A 15,985-nucleotide genomic window follows, 5' to 3' on the forward strand; every position below is an offset into this window, starting at 1 on the left:
TTTGATTGCAAATCAGTATTCAAGGTATTTTATAAAAAATGTATATATCATATTTTGATGGAGTCACATTTTTTATGGAATAATTATTTGTAAAGAAATGTTTATCAATGAAAAGCAGCAATCCGGCAGTAATGTAAACGAGTACTATATCAATAAGAAATTTGCGGATTAGAGAAATACTTTTCAAGGATTTGGCTAAGATTCTTGCGATAATTTATACCTTAGCCAGATCCAAGATTATATTTCTAACAAAAATAGGAAGAGGAGTAAATATCACTCATACCACCAGTCAAGTTCAGAAAAGAAACATTTTTATCTTTTCAATTATCAACAGAAATCATCCCTTCATTACAAGGTTTTCGGAAAAACTTGAATAAAATTATACAAAGTCCTTCTAAGTTCTAAAAGTATTTATTCTTGAAAAGTATAGTAGACAAAAACTGATTTAGAGTTTGTAAGTAACATCGAAGAGCTACATTATCAAGAATGTTTAGTCTACATATTATCCATTCAAGTTCTAATGACCTTGAATCGAAAACATTAGAAATTATGAGTAAAAGCCGTTTCAAAATAGTATACAGCATGGTCATACTGTCAAAGTACTATAGCTAGAAGGCATTTACAAATTATTTGTAATTCATCAATTGAGTAACGATTGTTATACATCATTTGTAAATATTTTTTCCAGTTGAAGTTGCAATGATATAATTCCACTTAATAACTTGACCTAGAAAAAAATGAATCCACATAGCTTCCCGGTCTCATATTTCTAGAAATTTAAGCTACTTGGAGTTCCCATTTCTTTCCAGGATCAAATTTTAACCAAAAAGTAAGTGTCTTTCTCAAGTTGTACTTTTCAAGTTTTCTTCAAAGATTCTCAGTGGGTTCAAGTACTTTTGCTATTTTTCAGGAAAAGACTAGTTTTAGAAGTTTTATAGATAGATATGGAAGTTTTATGATGTTATCACTTCAGTCATAAGACATAAGAAAATAAATGGAAAATTTCTTTCAAGTTCAAGCATTTAGACAAAGTTAGGTGAAACGTTAAAATTATATAAATTTGGTACTGAATTTCGACATACATAGCATAGCAGAGAAACATAGGGTTCCACAGCGAATTTGAAACTTCATAAAATGAAGGTCACCCATGAGGAGATCAAACCTTAGGTTAAGATCACATTGGATGCATTTATGTGAAAGTGCACACTTGGTCATATATATGACCAAGCGCACAGATGAGAAACAAAATCTGGAAAGAGCAATAGGAACATTCACACTGAAAGCGTGAACTTGCTGGTTGCGTTCAGTGTGAGCAGCTACAGACAAGTCACAATGTGTTTCAATAGCTCTTCCCAGATTTTGTTTTTCAGCTCATGCATGATCTGATGTGCACTTGCATATATACGCATCCAATGTGATCATACAATGAATTACTTCATGACAACTATACCTTCTAGATATCTTTATGAGAAATTAAAACAATCTATATACAGTTTTTTTTTCATTTTCAATGACCGTCTTAAAGCAACGCAAATAAACAGGAAATTTCAGGTCTATGAAATTATTTAAACGTTCAGACCATTAAAATATGTTTCAAACATTCCCGAGAAATAATGAGGTCAATTACTGAAGGTAGAGAAATGATTAGAATAGCTATCTTTATTTTTCCCTAAGACAGTCAGCCCTCCATTCCATTCCGCGGAGCCAATACATGAAAATGATTCTCTATCTATTTCCAAACGTTACTTCCTCTTCAATTACCTCAACCTCTTGCCAACATGTAAATAAATATTAAAAGTTATAAAGTTTCAGACCCTTGTTCTCCGGCATTCAGTTTGTTATGGAAGCTGAATAATTCAAGATATCAAGTTCTACTAATAATGTAGGTTTATTTAATTAAACCGATCCCATCATAGGTCATAGTCATTGCTCATAGTTCAACCCCGTTGTTCCCAGTTGAATAAACTAAAATTTTATGCAATAATTTCATCTCGTAAGTTATAATTCTTCAATACCAGGAGCAACATCATTTTAAAGTAAAACACAGAAATGATGTAAAACAGCATGTAAAACTACTACAGAATTCTAACAAAAGAATTTTTAGAAAATTTTAGTTCAAATTCTGAAGCCAACTAACGATCATTCCGAGAGAAACAAAACTCAAGTATTGGTATTCCCTAAATAAAAAAGATTTATTAGTAAGAGTTTACAATCATTCTGAAAGAAAATATTCTTATTACAGTTGCAGAACAGAATGCCATGATGCTAAAGCTTTGAAACTTTTGAAAGATAACTAGCCTGGAGGACTTTATTTAGGTATAGCCGGAGGTAAGTGGGTTACTCCAGTATTAGCATATATCTACGTACTCTAAAGATATATCAATAAAATTATTTCTACTTCATTTTCTTTGAGCCGATTAGCACTCTGGCTATTTAATCATTTACATAGATATGGTTATTGAAAATTGGGTCATCATTTTAAGAACCTTATGCATAGTCTGCATTATCATAATGAAGCCAGATTTGAAGTTTGAATATAATTTAATTAAAAGAAATAATATGAATCACAAAAATGTATTCTATTCAAAGATGTCTGGCAATTTTCAAATACTAAACAGAGTAGGTTAAATGAAAGAAGTGACGATATATTATCGTCAGTTAACAATCAGAATACTGTCCTCCTATCAGGCATTGTATAGTTGATAAATGACTGTAGCTGACTGATTATTGTGAACCAAACCCAATTCATTGGTAAAATCAAAAACAGTATGAATACCATGCACAAAGATACTTGTTTCCTTCCTTGAAATTAGAAATGTCCAGACAATTTATTTTTGAATGAACAGCAAGATAAAATCAAGCGAAGAGAAACGCCGAGGTCATAATTCCGTCTTCATTAGAAAGTTGAACGTCAGTCTAGCAGAACGTTGAAAAATAAATAAAATATTATAAATAAATGTAGAAATGGTATCGGATGCTAATGAGAATTATTCATATTCAATTTTATCATCGTTGACAAGCTTCAAGCTGGACAGATTTTGTGATATAACTTATGACTGGATGATATTACTGTTTAGTCATAGGTACCGTAAATTGATTTTTTCTTAGTTGCGAACGTATTTTTATAAGAATATAAGGTAACTTACGGAACATTGGGAATTTATATGCTGATGCCCGGTTGCACGTCTGTCTATCAGATATAAACTCCGTAAAATGACGTCGCATTGTAATCCGATTCGCCCATTAATTTAATTGACATTGCTCCCATAAGATTTAATTTTACTCTGGTTGAATTTAATAGAAGTTGATAAAATTTAAGAAATTTCAGTTGTTTGACTTAATGCAAATTTAGGGTTTATTTTGATCTTTTTGTATAATTTAAAATTTTTAAAAATGTTATGGGAATTATGGGATTATCTTCGAGTACAGTATAGGGAAGGTTGAGACCGATTACAGTACTGTCAATTTATTCTAACCTTAAATGAACAGCTTACATAAATACTGATATTATATGCAGTCCGAAAGCTCGATTGTGAAATTTCTAGAGTAGTTTGGGTGCAATAATTTTTAAAAGAGACACTACATCCTACAAAGGAATGACAAGTTAATCAAAATATTAATTCCTGTAACATTTCATCTGAGTGATAAACTGAGACCTATATTACATAGATATAGTAGGCACCTATTTTTAAAAATAAATATAATGTAACTTACATCTTTCCTGTGGTATATTCACCTCGAGAGTTAACTGTATTTTACTAATCTTCTACTTTGAAATTTATGAATAAATGTAAAATAAGGATTTCTGTGATCATTCTCATAAGTTTCGTCCTAGGTATAATTTCAGCAGTGCAGCCGAACTACTATCGACTGACACTAGTCAGATCTCGAAGTAAGATTGCGATTCATGCCTTAAATCTGACAGCACATTACTGGTTACTAATTGCCATGTTAAATTACAATATCAATAATGAAATATACTCAACTTACAATAAATTATCGAGACTAATCAACTTTATGCACTATCTTGTCCTAGGCCAATTCGGCGACACCCTGGTCCAGGTGTAGGCCTTTCTGTATTATCACAACATTCGGTTAGAATTCAATACTTTAGCACAGAACTGAGTTTTGTCAATAATAAAAACTAGGCATCCATTATTATTGAATTATTGAGTCATTAAGCTACAGTACATAGCCGCGCTAGAAGATTCAACATCGAAACAAATAGACGCCATTACTATTATTTAGTATTTCTACTACATCACTACCACTACCACCAACCTGATCTAAAATATGAGCAGAATGTTGCTCATGCTCTCTAGGCCCCCTGGTTTGGTAGAAAAACCAATATAATTTTCAACTGTAGGCCAATAAAAATGATGAAGTTCGAAATAAGATAATTGAAAATCGTGGAAATATTCTTCTTATTTCCTTATTATCATGCCATATGTCCAGTAGTAGACTGGAACGTTATAGATTTCAGCATGTTGGCACAATGGTGCTACTGTATAGCGGGAGATTTTAAATACAGCTTTTCAAGGACAAAAAACACAGTGATTAAGTCAGGAGTTCTGAATAACAAACTTAAACTTCAATTGGAAAATTTCAATGTTTTACAAGATCTACTAATGAGCAAACTGGGCAGCTTTCCAGGTCAGAAATGTTTTTTAAAAAATTTCTGTAGCTTCCAAATAATTTGTAAAGAATAACGGGGACATAAATTATTATTGTCACATAATAATAAACTTTTTTTAATTTACCGTATTGAAACATTCATCATTCACCAATACTCGCCAGAATCTGATATCTGACTTAGTTGATAATAATTGAAAATGGATAATCATAATAATGAAATACAATGAATAATAAGCATTAAAAAGCCTTACCAAATTTATCAAGTGCAATATGAGTAGGCGAGTAATACTTAGATCGATGGTCTGTCTGGCAAATTCAGCTGCAGACAAAATTTCATACAAACTTGTCAGTAACATTGCTGGCAATTGAGATCCATCAGAACGCGGGCTTTGTGTCTTAAAAAAGTATCGATCTGTGACGAAGAAAGAATAACTTACTTTAAACCAACCTTATAATAGTGAACCTTATATAGCATTTCGACAAAGCAGATAGCTTTATCCTTTTCTAGTTCCACAACGTTGTCAGATCGTATATTAACAATTTAGGAATATGATTCATTAACAAAATATTCAATCTCAATTATGAAAATGTATAATTGAATCAAAAAAAAAATATATTCTTAGCAAATAAAATATGATTAATTATTTTTAACAATAATGAACAGTTAATATTTCATCAGATATACGGTACCGGTATCAGCTATCTTCTATAGAAGGCAGTGGCAAGGCAGAATCGACAACGCTGTTTTTTCTATCTTTATCCACTTCTATTATAACGTGGACCTCACTAAAGTAGGCCTATATGGTTGTGTATACGATCGTATATTGAAAATGATCTAATTTTGTTGCAAAATGATCAAATTTTCAATAGCACTTTTGAGAAAGTTATATTTATTGATTAAAATCAATTTTAAAAAATATACGGTATATGTATCCGCTGAAGAATTTCAATTGTTGCATCTAAGTTAAAATTTTTATTAAAAAAAAAAATCAATCAGTGTTCGGCCAAAACGCCGGCTAAAACTACTTCTACAGACTGACTGTATATGACCCATATTACTTTAGGACACCAGTGGTTTTCCTGTGTAAAGGAAGCTGTAATACTGCAGAACACAATAATATAATATTTCATTTTCATAATTTTATAATTGACTATTTTTATAATTTATTATTTTCCCATATTTTCTATCTTCTTTTTATTGAAAATTGTATTATGTTGGGAAAAAATAAAAAAAATAATATTTTTTTTCTTTAAATTATTGTATAGTGTGAAGGAGGCAAAATGGGTTTTTTACCTGTTGTCTCAATGAATAAATAAAAAAATTTAATAAGTAAATTAAATAAAACACCGCTGGTGTTTCTAGTGTAAAGACCTCAATAAGAACTACTGCCCGAACTAATGCTCGCTCGACACTTGGTGTCCCAACCTGGTGTTCTAATGTAATACGGGTCTAAAAGTTAACAGCTTTTCAAATTATTGATTAAATTGATTCTACCTACAATTTTAATAGAACCAAGCTCAGTTGAATCTGAATAATATCACATTTAATTCAGATTACACCAAAAAACTCACAAAAAAATCACAATAGCATACAATTCTGTGAATATCACTAAATCATAAAATTCAATTCAATTCAATTTATTTCCATAAAAAAAATACAGAAATAATACGAATAAATAAATACGAAGAAATAATGTGCAGGTGATGTTCAGGTGGAAAAAATCGATAATCCAAATATATTATTATCTATATTATTTATTGGAATTTTCATCGCTTCTCATATTTCAACAATATTATAATAAGCATAACAAAGCGAAACACCGCTTTTCGATAAAAATATTTTCAATAAATATTATTAATACTTTTTTATAATAAATTATTGAACTTTTATATCATTAAATTACTTCCACAATAAATATAGGTACGGTAGTTATTGATTTGGAACGAAGGCTAATATGTTTTCTTTCTAGTCTACATCTCACACATTTCTTATAAAAGCATAACAGATCAAAAACTAATGTCGTGGAAATGACAGATAATGAAGTTTGCAATAATAGTTTATAATATTTTTCCAATTGAATATCTTTAAAAAAACAATAAAGAAAATATTATTATCAACAACTTGTTTTTGATCAATAAAACCACAAACATGTTTTTATAACTGGTGGAACCAATTTCCAGGTCTAATGGAAGTTGTTTCTACTCATAATGGAAACTAAATTTATTATTAATTGAAAATTGTAATATTTCCAGATAAATGATTGATACATGAGAATTAATCCTTGTTTTATTGCTGTTTCCATGATTATTAAAAATGGGCCTACAAGATAGAAAAATTAAAGTTACTTCAAATTGAATAACTAAATATAACAAGGATAAAGGACATAGAAAACAAATGATATCAATAACAATAAGTGTAGTGATACGTTTTTCCATTATTCATTACATCAACAGTAATGCAAACTTCTTGTACCGAAAGAGAAATTCAATTTATTATCACTAGCCGCACTACTAAACTCTACTTTGTACTAAAAAGCAGGTCCTTCTTCAAACCTTGTACTACCAATAAATTGCATTTTTTGTCTGATTATTTTATTTAAGAATAATCTTGGAACCCCTTTTTTATATCTTAGATTTCTATTGTTCAGAATAAAACTTTAATTGGACTTAAATATTTCTATTTAAATATAATAGACAGCACACCATACACATCCTCACTCTAGAACAAAATGATTGTATCAAAAACACACATCTTTTCCAAAATTCTACTAGAAATACAAAAATAGGTTTCATCTACTTTATAATATTCTGATGAAAAACACACACTTTTCTATATTATCTGATAATGGATTTCTAATATTAATTTACATTATATTTCTGAAAGTGCAATAATATATTACGCTTTTAAGGCTAACGTCTTGATTAATACGAGAAGATTATGTTCAAACACTGTATGTTGTAGCAGTTAATAAGGAATAAAGAAATGATTAATTAATTGTTCCATCATTTCCCATACCCCACCATATATGGGCTACAGTTACAATTCAATGATTTGTCTATAATCGCTGGTTTATACTAATCTAATGCTGATTTGAATCAAGTACTACAAAGACAAATAAATTTCACGCATTAGTCGAAATCACTATATTGTCAAAATGTGCATCACACATCATGATAGTGTACAATAATAGTTCTAAAAATAAAGATGGTTGAGTAGATGGATTGAATGGTTCCATAGTGATAGAATGTGCAAGAACTATCAAACCAGAAACTAGCAATTTTCAAAAATTTGTATAATTTCATCGTTGATTGAAATTTGAAAATTATAGTGATTTAAATTAATGATAGTGATAGTAAAAAATATCAGTAATATGAACTGCTTAGATTGGCTGCCACTTCAGGAGCTGATTGGTTTGAGAATCGATTCACATTTCACCCTCTGATATACAGTGAAAGTATATGACCGAATTCCAATGTTATAATGACTAATATATGATCCTAATTGATCAGGTTTATACATTTTCAGCAACTTCATAGAAAACAAATATGAATTGGGCTATAAATGAAAATGATATTCCTTATCAGTTTTACTCATGGAACAGAAGCTAAAGTATTAAATAGACGATTGAATGAAATATAAATGAAAATACATCTCAAACAAAGAAATGTTTCAATCAATCAGCTAATTTACTGTGTTATACAAACTGACCATATAGTGATTTCGCTAGAAGGATATGAGTGTATGCGAGTATACAACTATTTTTATAATTGACATTTATTAAAGCAGTAGCCACTGTGAAATAATAAATATCATCCAAATCTGTTTGGTATAAAATTTGTGTATATAACTAACAGGTACATAAAATATAGATTGTTCAAGAAAGAAAGTGATCTGCCAATGTGATATATTCTAGACTATTTAACAACATGTACATGATGAAGGCTGATTATTATATATTGCTTGTTTTGAGTAATATAGCAATTCTTGTTTGTAAAAGTGATTTTGATATATTAGAAATTATCATAAATTTATTAGCAAATAGTATATACTTTATTTGATAAGTTAACACTGCGTTAACATTAGCAGGATTATGAAGTATAAACGAAGTAATCCTCAGAAAAGCAAGATAATGTAATTGAACATCTGAATAGCGAAATTGATACGTTAAATCATCAAAAGAATAGGCTAGGTGCACAGTATATCATTCATTATATTGAATAAAATATCAACAGTGCGCGAATATATGTTCGATTGATTGAGACCTGAAAAATACTTTAAAAGATGGATTTCTAATTTAATTATCATATTCGAGGATTTTTTAGATTTCATAGTCATAGGAGTGTACTGGAAGGCAGAGGTTATAATATTATATTATGTGTTTGAACAATAAAAACAGATCACACTGAGGATTGATATAAATGAACTTCATCCAAGAACCTATAGATCGATAGATGAATAGAATGAATTTCTGTATTAAAAAATTTAGAATATTATCAATCTAAAGTGCATTATCGATACGTAATATTGTAATATGTGTAAATTTTATTAAATATATACTTAAAATGCAATTTACAAAGGCAAACTATATTATCATACTTACAATATAATATATATCATCAATATTTTTTGTCTGAATAGTTCTTAATGTACGGTAAATATGATAATTCCTATATGTATAAAATAGGAAAAATAAGATAACGGCACTTATGTCTAATACAATCTAACAAGTAATTGAAAAGTATAAACAAAACAACACGAAAAAATTATTGGTACATATTTTTGTTATGTATCATGCAATTGATAATACGCACAAAAATGTATGGTTAGAGTAATTATGTTCCAATCTTAACTGCTTAATGGAGAAATGGTCCCGCTTAAACTTTGAATGCATGATTTTCTAAAAAAAACATAGGTAAATCAGAATTTATTATTTATTGTATCTAACACTATGACGGTTCAATAAGAACATTTTTTGAAATCTATGAAACAGTGTGGTGCCTAGAATATTGCCATTTAAAATCTAACCTTTTCCTTAGCAACCCCAGCATCATCTAACACGTTACCAGCGCATGCACATTACGGATGCCGTGACAAAGACAAAACTACTCCATTTTAAACACACGTTAAAACAATGAAGTACTGTAGTTAGAAGTTATAGTATTCAAAATAATGATAAAATTAGAAGAAAATTATGATGCATCGACCCATAACGGAAGATTGACAATATTTATATAATTCATCAACATAAGGAATTAATGGAACGTTTTTAATTGGAAGCTTATCAACTAGTAGTTTATATTATTCTAATATTGCTATTGAGTTGAACTATCATTAAAACTACTTGCTATATATAATATTGGCAAAATTAACCACTGTGCAAAAAATGCTGTTCAATTAAAGGCATCGTGTCATTTATCTCAAACATTCACACTTGTTAAAATGCACACACTGTAGTAAATTCAAATATTTTTGATAATTTAACATTATTATATTGTGTAAACTCATCCTTTATCATGACAAAATCTTATTCCAAATATTGAAAGCCAATTATTTATTGCAGTTGAATGTGTAGGCCTGCTAAAAAGCTGCAGGAATATTAGGTACACAACTAACTCTACTGTCAACAGTAATATGTTTCATTCCTCACTGGACCAGCCAGTGTTTAGTTTATATCTAGCAAATAAATCACAAGTCACAGACTCGTGTATAAATCACACACAGAAAATAAAAATAGGTGATTAAGAAACTGCTATTCCTTTTCTAATTGAAGAATATACATACGATATCTGACTGGGATTTTCCAGGGTCTAAAAACTTATCAGTATGAAACTCGCCACAAAAATGAAAAATGAATTTAATCAATAAAACCTCACAGCTAATATTTGTTAGCAAGAACGAAAAAACAAATAAAGTAAGAAAATCAAAATCTTTCGATTGAAGAATGAAAAAGCGCATAATCGCTGATACAAACATGAGAAAAGAAAGATAATTGTTGATGAAATACTGAAGAAAATATCACAAGAAAAGACTGCAAAATAAATTGGAGATTGTTTTCTACGAATATATCACAGTCAATCTTTTTAAAACATACTCTAAGAAAAGGGTTGAAAAATAAAACAAAATCAAAATAAAAACTGCAACTTGACAATTTATTGATCCTTACAAAATAAAAAAATAATAGAGAATTTTTTACACAAAATAAAGTTTACTATCACTAGTCTAGCATGGCTACTTACGAATTGACGGAATTCGGGGAAGAATTTCATACTAACACAATGATCAACTGATAATACTACCATGCAAAAGCATTAATATTAAAAGAACAATGCTGATGACATGTGATGAAATATTGCTTATCTGAAATATTCATTTGTAAATTTATGGATCGTTGATGCAGGATAATTGTCACTCACAAAATTAGCGCTATCGTGCAACTTCGTCCTACGATGCACACATAACTTATTGCTTTTAACACAATCTGAATAACCACAATAATTCATCAGGATATGATAATTATTAAAACTAAAAATGTTTGACCCTTATAATAAACCTTCAGTACTAGGGATCTGGTCTAAAGCTTTCTAACGAAAATGCTTTCGAAGACATAATTAAATAAGGTTTTTTTTCAATAGTAAATTTTAAAATTGGAAAATTTTTTTTTTTTTTTTGTAAATTTTAGTAACGAAAATTGAAACAATTTGTTACTCGTATCATATTCCATGATATACTACACTTCATACAAAAAACATTGTTATAAATAAAAAATTTACTAAATCCAATAAAAACGATGAAATAAATATTTCAACTGTGATCCCAATTTTAATTATATAAATATATTCAAGGCGTTCGGTAATATACTGCTCTTATTCAATAACTGACAGTTCGAATTAATTGAAAGAAAGAACTTGCTACCTTCATTGCCAACAGAATTAATGGGAAATCTAAAGCCCTGATTGATGAATGCGACCCTAAAGAAAAATATTTATCAGTAACCAGATAGTGTCGAGTTCAATTCTAGAGCTTGAAAAATATGTTTGTTCAGTGGCCTAGTACCAGTCACCAGTCAACAATGTTATTAATTCTGTTGACAATATTCCCACAAGTCATTCGGAAGTCTTTAGAATGCTCCATATCACTGAGAGTATTTTCTTTCAATAATTTGAAATACATTAATTCCGATCATCCAAATTATGTTGTAACTGAGGTAAGCAGAAAGGTCAACCGTACTTCAAATTATGGGGCCAGCTATAGGCACTTTTATTATTACTTTTCACCAATATACTCTATTGTTCTCCGTAAAATATTTATATAAAACCCTACAATAATGAACATATTGAAATTGCTGATAACGATCATAGATAAATCCATATCAATTAGATATAAAAAATCTACTGGTGACTGATTTTCAGTCCATGTCATTGAATTTTACAATGTTAAAAATCACAAATAAAACATTAATGCTAATGAAGGCGAAATTCTTCCCTTATTCCAAAATAAATAATTAAAATTGCAAAGCAAACTGGTCTGACAAAAATAAAATGTCAAAGTGATTAAAAAAAGTAATAAAATACCTTCAAGGAACATAAAACTAAAATATGAAATATTGCAATTATTATTTAAAAAACAAAATGAATGATGCAAAGCTACAAGTATTGTTTACAATATTCAGTATCATTGATGCTTCCATAGAGAAATCCGTATAAATTCGATATAAAAAATCTAACAATAGGTGACTGATTTTCAGATCAGATAAATTTCATGTCATTCAACTTTACAGTTTTGAAAATCTCAAATAAAACATTAAGACTAATTAAGGCGAAATTCTTTCCTTATTCCAAAATAATTAAAATTGATAAACAAACTGGTTTGACAAAAATAAAATTCAAAGTGATTAAAAAAGTAGAATTCCTTCAAGGAACATAAAAGTAAAATATGTAATATTGCAATTATTTTAAAACCAAAATGAATGATGTAAAGCTACAAGTATTGTTTAAAATATTCAAATGATTGAAAATAATCATTGATGCTTATTAAAACAATCTTAAGTGGAACTAAAATGGTATTGCTAATTTTCATTATCATTGATGCGTATAAAAAAATCTTAAGTAGAACTAAAATAGTATTTTTTTACTATCATTAACAAATATTTCAAGGCAATCATAGTACATACTAGCAATTATTTATGGTGTTTGAATGAAACCTATCAACGACTCTAAATAAAAAACTGGTGTATGAGTAATTCAATCATTAGGCACTGCTTGTATGTGTTATGAACACATATAACACACATATTACTTTAATTCAAGTAATTTTTAAATCAATACTTATGTACAAAATATATGTACATTGTAATATATTAATATATACCGGTAAATAAGAGGATATTGTCTGTTTATCTTACACTCGGAATAATACCCATTTGGGGAATGAGTTGTTCAAATACCGAGACTAATAGCATAAATGTCAGTTAATCGGTGGTCATATAATTCATTAATATTGCTTATAGAAATAAGGCTCACTCAACATTTTATAAACTCATATTCAATAAATTTAATTTCTGCTACTACAAAAATATTATTGAATATAGATACCTTAAGAAGTTTAGTTGTACACATTTTTTCTTTCTTATTATATATATATATATATATATTATATACAATGTAAAGTAACAGTCTAACCTAGCCATATGTTATTTCTATTAGATTTTGAGGCATAATGAAAAAACGCAGTGTTTTTAATTGCACTTATGATTTATGACGGCGTTTCTAATTTTACTTATGCATTTTAATAGTATTGTTCTACGTTAGTTCATAAAAGTGCTTATCTATTCCAATGTATTTATTTAGAAACGAAATCGAGCGTAATATTATGGCGCATGCCTGTTTCGATTAGATATATTTATATTAAACAGTCTTCATTACTAGTCGGGGAATTTTGGGAAACAGGAAAAGTATCAGGTGGGCTAGTGAGTCTCACAATTAACATTTTTTGGATCTACCAGATATTAATTATAATTTGTTTTTGATTTCTTTTTTGTAGGAATTATATTATTACTATGGAATTTTCTGGCTGCAGCTGATGAAAGATAGGTAGTACTGGTAATCATTCAACAAGTTGGATAGTCAATCAAGATTTGATCCACGATCGTTAATCAAACTAGATTGGCATTCGTACATTGGCCGTTTCCACACTTACTGATTGTCGGCCAACATTAACATCACGATACCCAGAATGTCCTCCGACTGGCAGAGAATCAGCTGCAAGTGAGAATTAGCCATCAGATGACATTCTCGGTATAGTCGTCCGTTAATCGGTGAGTGTGAAAACGGCCATTATTGTAAAGGACCTAAGATGTGCAAACCACTTTGCTTGCAATTTGCTTTGACATCGGGCTGAATATGAATTGTAAGTACATGTACAAACACGTTTATAACAATGATTTGAATAACAATTATGTATTATACAAACAATATCCTCGCTCCGGTATATAAAAATGTACATTTTTATGATAATGAACAGCTTACGAATCTGTCTAAATCGTAATTAAATCTGCCCTGGTCATTCTACAAGTTCTACTACTTTCATTTAATAAATACATCTGAATAAGATGCTCTCATGCACTGTAGTAATTCAACAGAATCGTCACCGTCATTTTTTCATTACTTAAATCTGTCCTGGTCATTCTACAAGTTCTACTATCTTCATTTAAAAATAAATCTAAATAAGATGCTCTCATGCACTGTAGTAATTGAACAGAATCGTCAACGTCATTTTTAAAAGTAGAACTGAATAGAAATGTATCACTATGTTGCCACTATGCCACCACCCCATCGTGGAGAGCACAAAATATCGGCGTTCTATATCCTACCCACGTATAAACATTCAATAAAATTAATTACTTCTATCAAAAACTTAAACACTAAACAAATAAAAAGCAGGATTGGTAGTCATAAATTTTTTTAGTAGGTAAGCTACTTTTATGAGAATCTTGACCTAGAATTCTCACATGAAATTATTTGTTACCAAGACAAGAGTTAAAAGTTGCTGTTAAGGTGGTGTGGTTGATGATAGCTGAACATCCATTGTCTACGTTCTCCTTCGATGAATCCCCGTTTAATCCTTCAATGTCATCCAAGTTCAAATGAAGACTTGCATCAATATCGTTGATTCCTGAAACAACCATTTTTCGATTTTAGCAGATCAATTCTGGAAAAAGAATTATTTTTATAGAGGAACAACCTCTATAATTCCTAGTTGACGGGACCAAGCGTTTACTAAGAATTATGGAGGGTAGGAATTATTCAATTAATTAATTCAATTAAATTTATTTTTTTCCTTCTGAATACAATTCAAGCAGTTACATAGAATCTTGTGCAATAAAGTTTATACAATTCAAGAAATAATATAATATACTTACAAAAAACAAACAACAAAATATAGAACTATACTAAACTATAGAACTCTTGAGCTATCACAATTTTATTCTTGTATAAAATTCTTGTATCAGATAGGAAAGAGCTTACATAGGCAACAAAGGCCTGTGCGTAAGCTCGAGTTATCGTAACGTGTTATATCTATAATTATAAAGAGAGATCTCAATTTTTATTAGAGATCTAAACTACATTAAAACAATTTTCAATTATGAAACTATAATCCCCATGCATTAAGAAGGGATAAAAAAAGTGGAAAACTGAATTATAAATAACTTTAAATTTAGAATAAAAGATGATGAAAACCAAGGAATAGCGAGGAAGGCTACAATTTAAATAACAAATTCAAGTCAGGAAAACAGATCAGACAAGCAGAACTAAAAAAAAATCTCTCTGAAGGCACCCAAATTGAATCAAACACGCGCACCCCCAGTAACAATGAGTGAGACGGCATTATCCTCACTGATATCAAACAGCCAGTTCTTCAAGTGCCACTTGAACGCAGAGTTCGAAACTACATCCAACAATCTATTCTGGTTGGAACGGAGAAGGAAATTTCGGAATAAAATATGAGAAATGTAAAAGCAATTTGTCATTGAAAACGATCTTGTTTGTTGTATTGTGTTTATACCTACTGCTGATGCATATCTTGTATTGTATGAATGTTCTGTAGGAGTAAATATTGAATGGGAATTATTATAGATGTAGATCAACAGATCTTTTATGAAAAGTTTTCTCAGTGACAAAACACTGGACTCACTAAAAAGTAACGCAGAGGAATATCTTCTATTCTTTTTTAAACCTGCCTTAAGAATTGATTTCTGAACAGTCTCCAATCTGCTAATGTGCACCTGGTAGGCAGCACCCCAGGCCAGTATACCATAATAGCAATGACTGGACGAAGGCATGATACATCTGT

The 15,985-nt window shown here is 29.6% G+C and overlaps 2 protein-coding genes across 8 annotated transcripts in view; both read right to left on the bottom strand.

The window, feature by feature from the left end:
• The window catches only part of LOC111064464 (rho GTPase-activating protein 190), a 58,753-nt gene extending 54,487 nt beyond the window's left edge, over positions 1–4,266 (bottom strand). For all 5 annotated transcript variants that reach the window (XM_039442631.1, XM_039442630.1, XM_039442632.1 and 2 more), the window contains exon 1: positions 3,991–4,266. The gene's annotated coding sequence lies outside the window, so the exon portion shown is untranslated. The remainder of the gene's footprint in view (positions 1–3,990) is intronic.
• Positions 4,267–10,764: 6,498 nt separating this feature from the next.
• Positions 10,765–15,985, bottom strand: part of LOC111064463 (mesoderm induction early response protein 1) — a 38,028-nt gene continuing 32,807 nt past the window's right edge. For all 3 annotated transcript variants that reach the window (XM_022352202.2, XM_022352201.2, XM_039442633.1), the window contains one exon: positions 10,765–14,806. In XM_022352202.2, the coding sequence (XP_022207894.1) occupies positions 14,649–14,806 (158 nt within the window). In that variant the 3' untranslated portion in view covers positions 10,765–14,648. The remainder of the gene's footprint in view (positions 14,807–15,985) is intronic.

This window comes from Nilaparvata lugens, chromosome X (assembly GCF_014356525.2).
Source record: "Nilaparvata lugens isolate BPH chromosome X, ASM1435652v1, whole genome shotgun sequence".
Taxonomy (NCBI): Eukaryota; Metazoa; Arthropoda; class Insecta; order Hemiptera; family Delphacidae; genus Nilaparvata; species Nilaparvata lugens.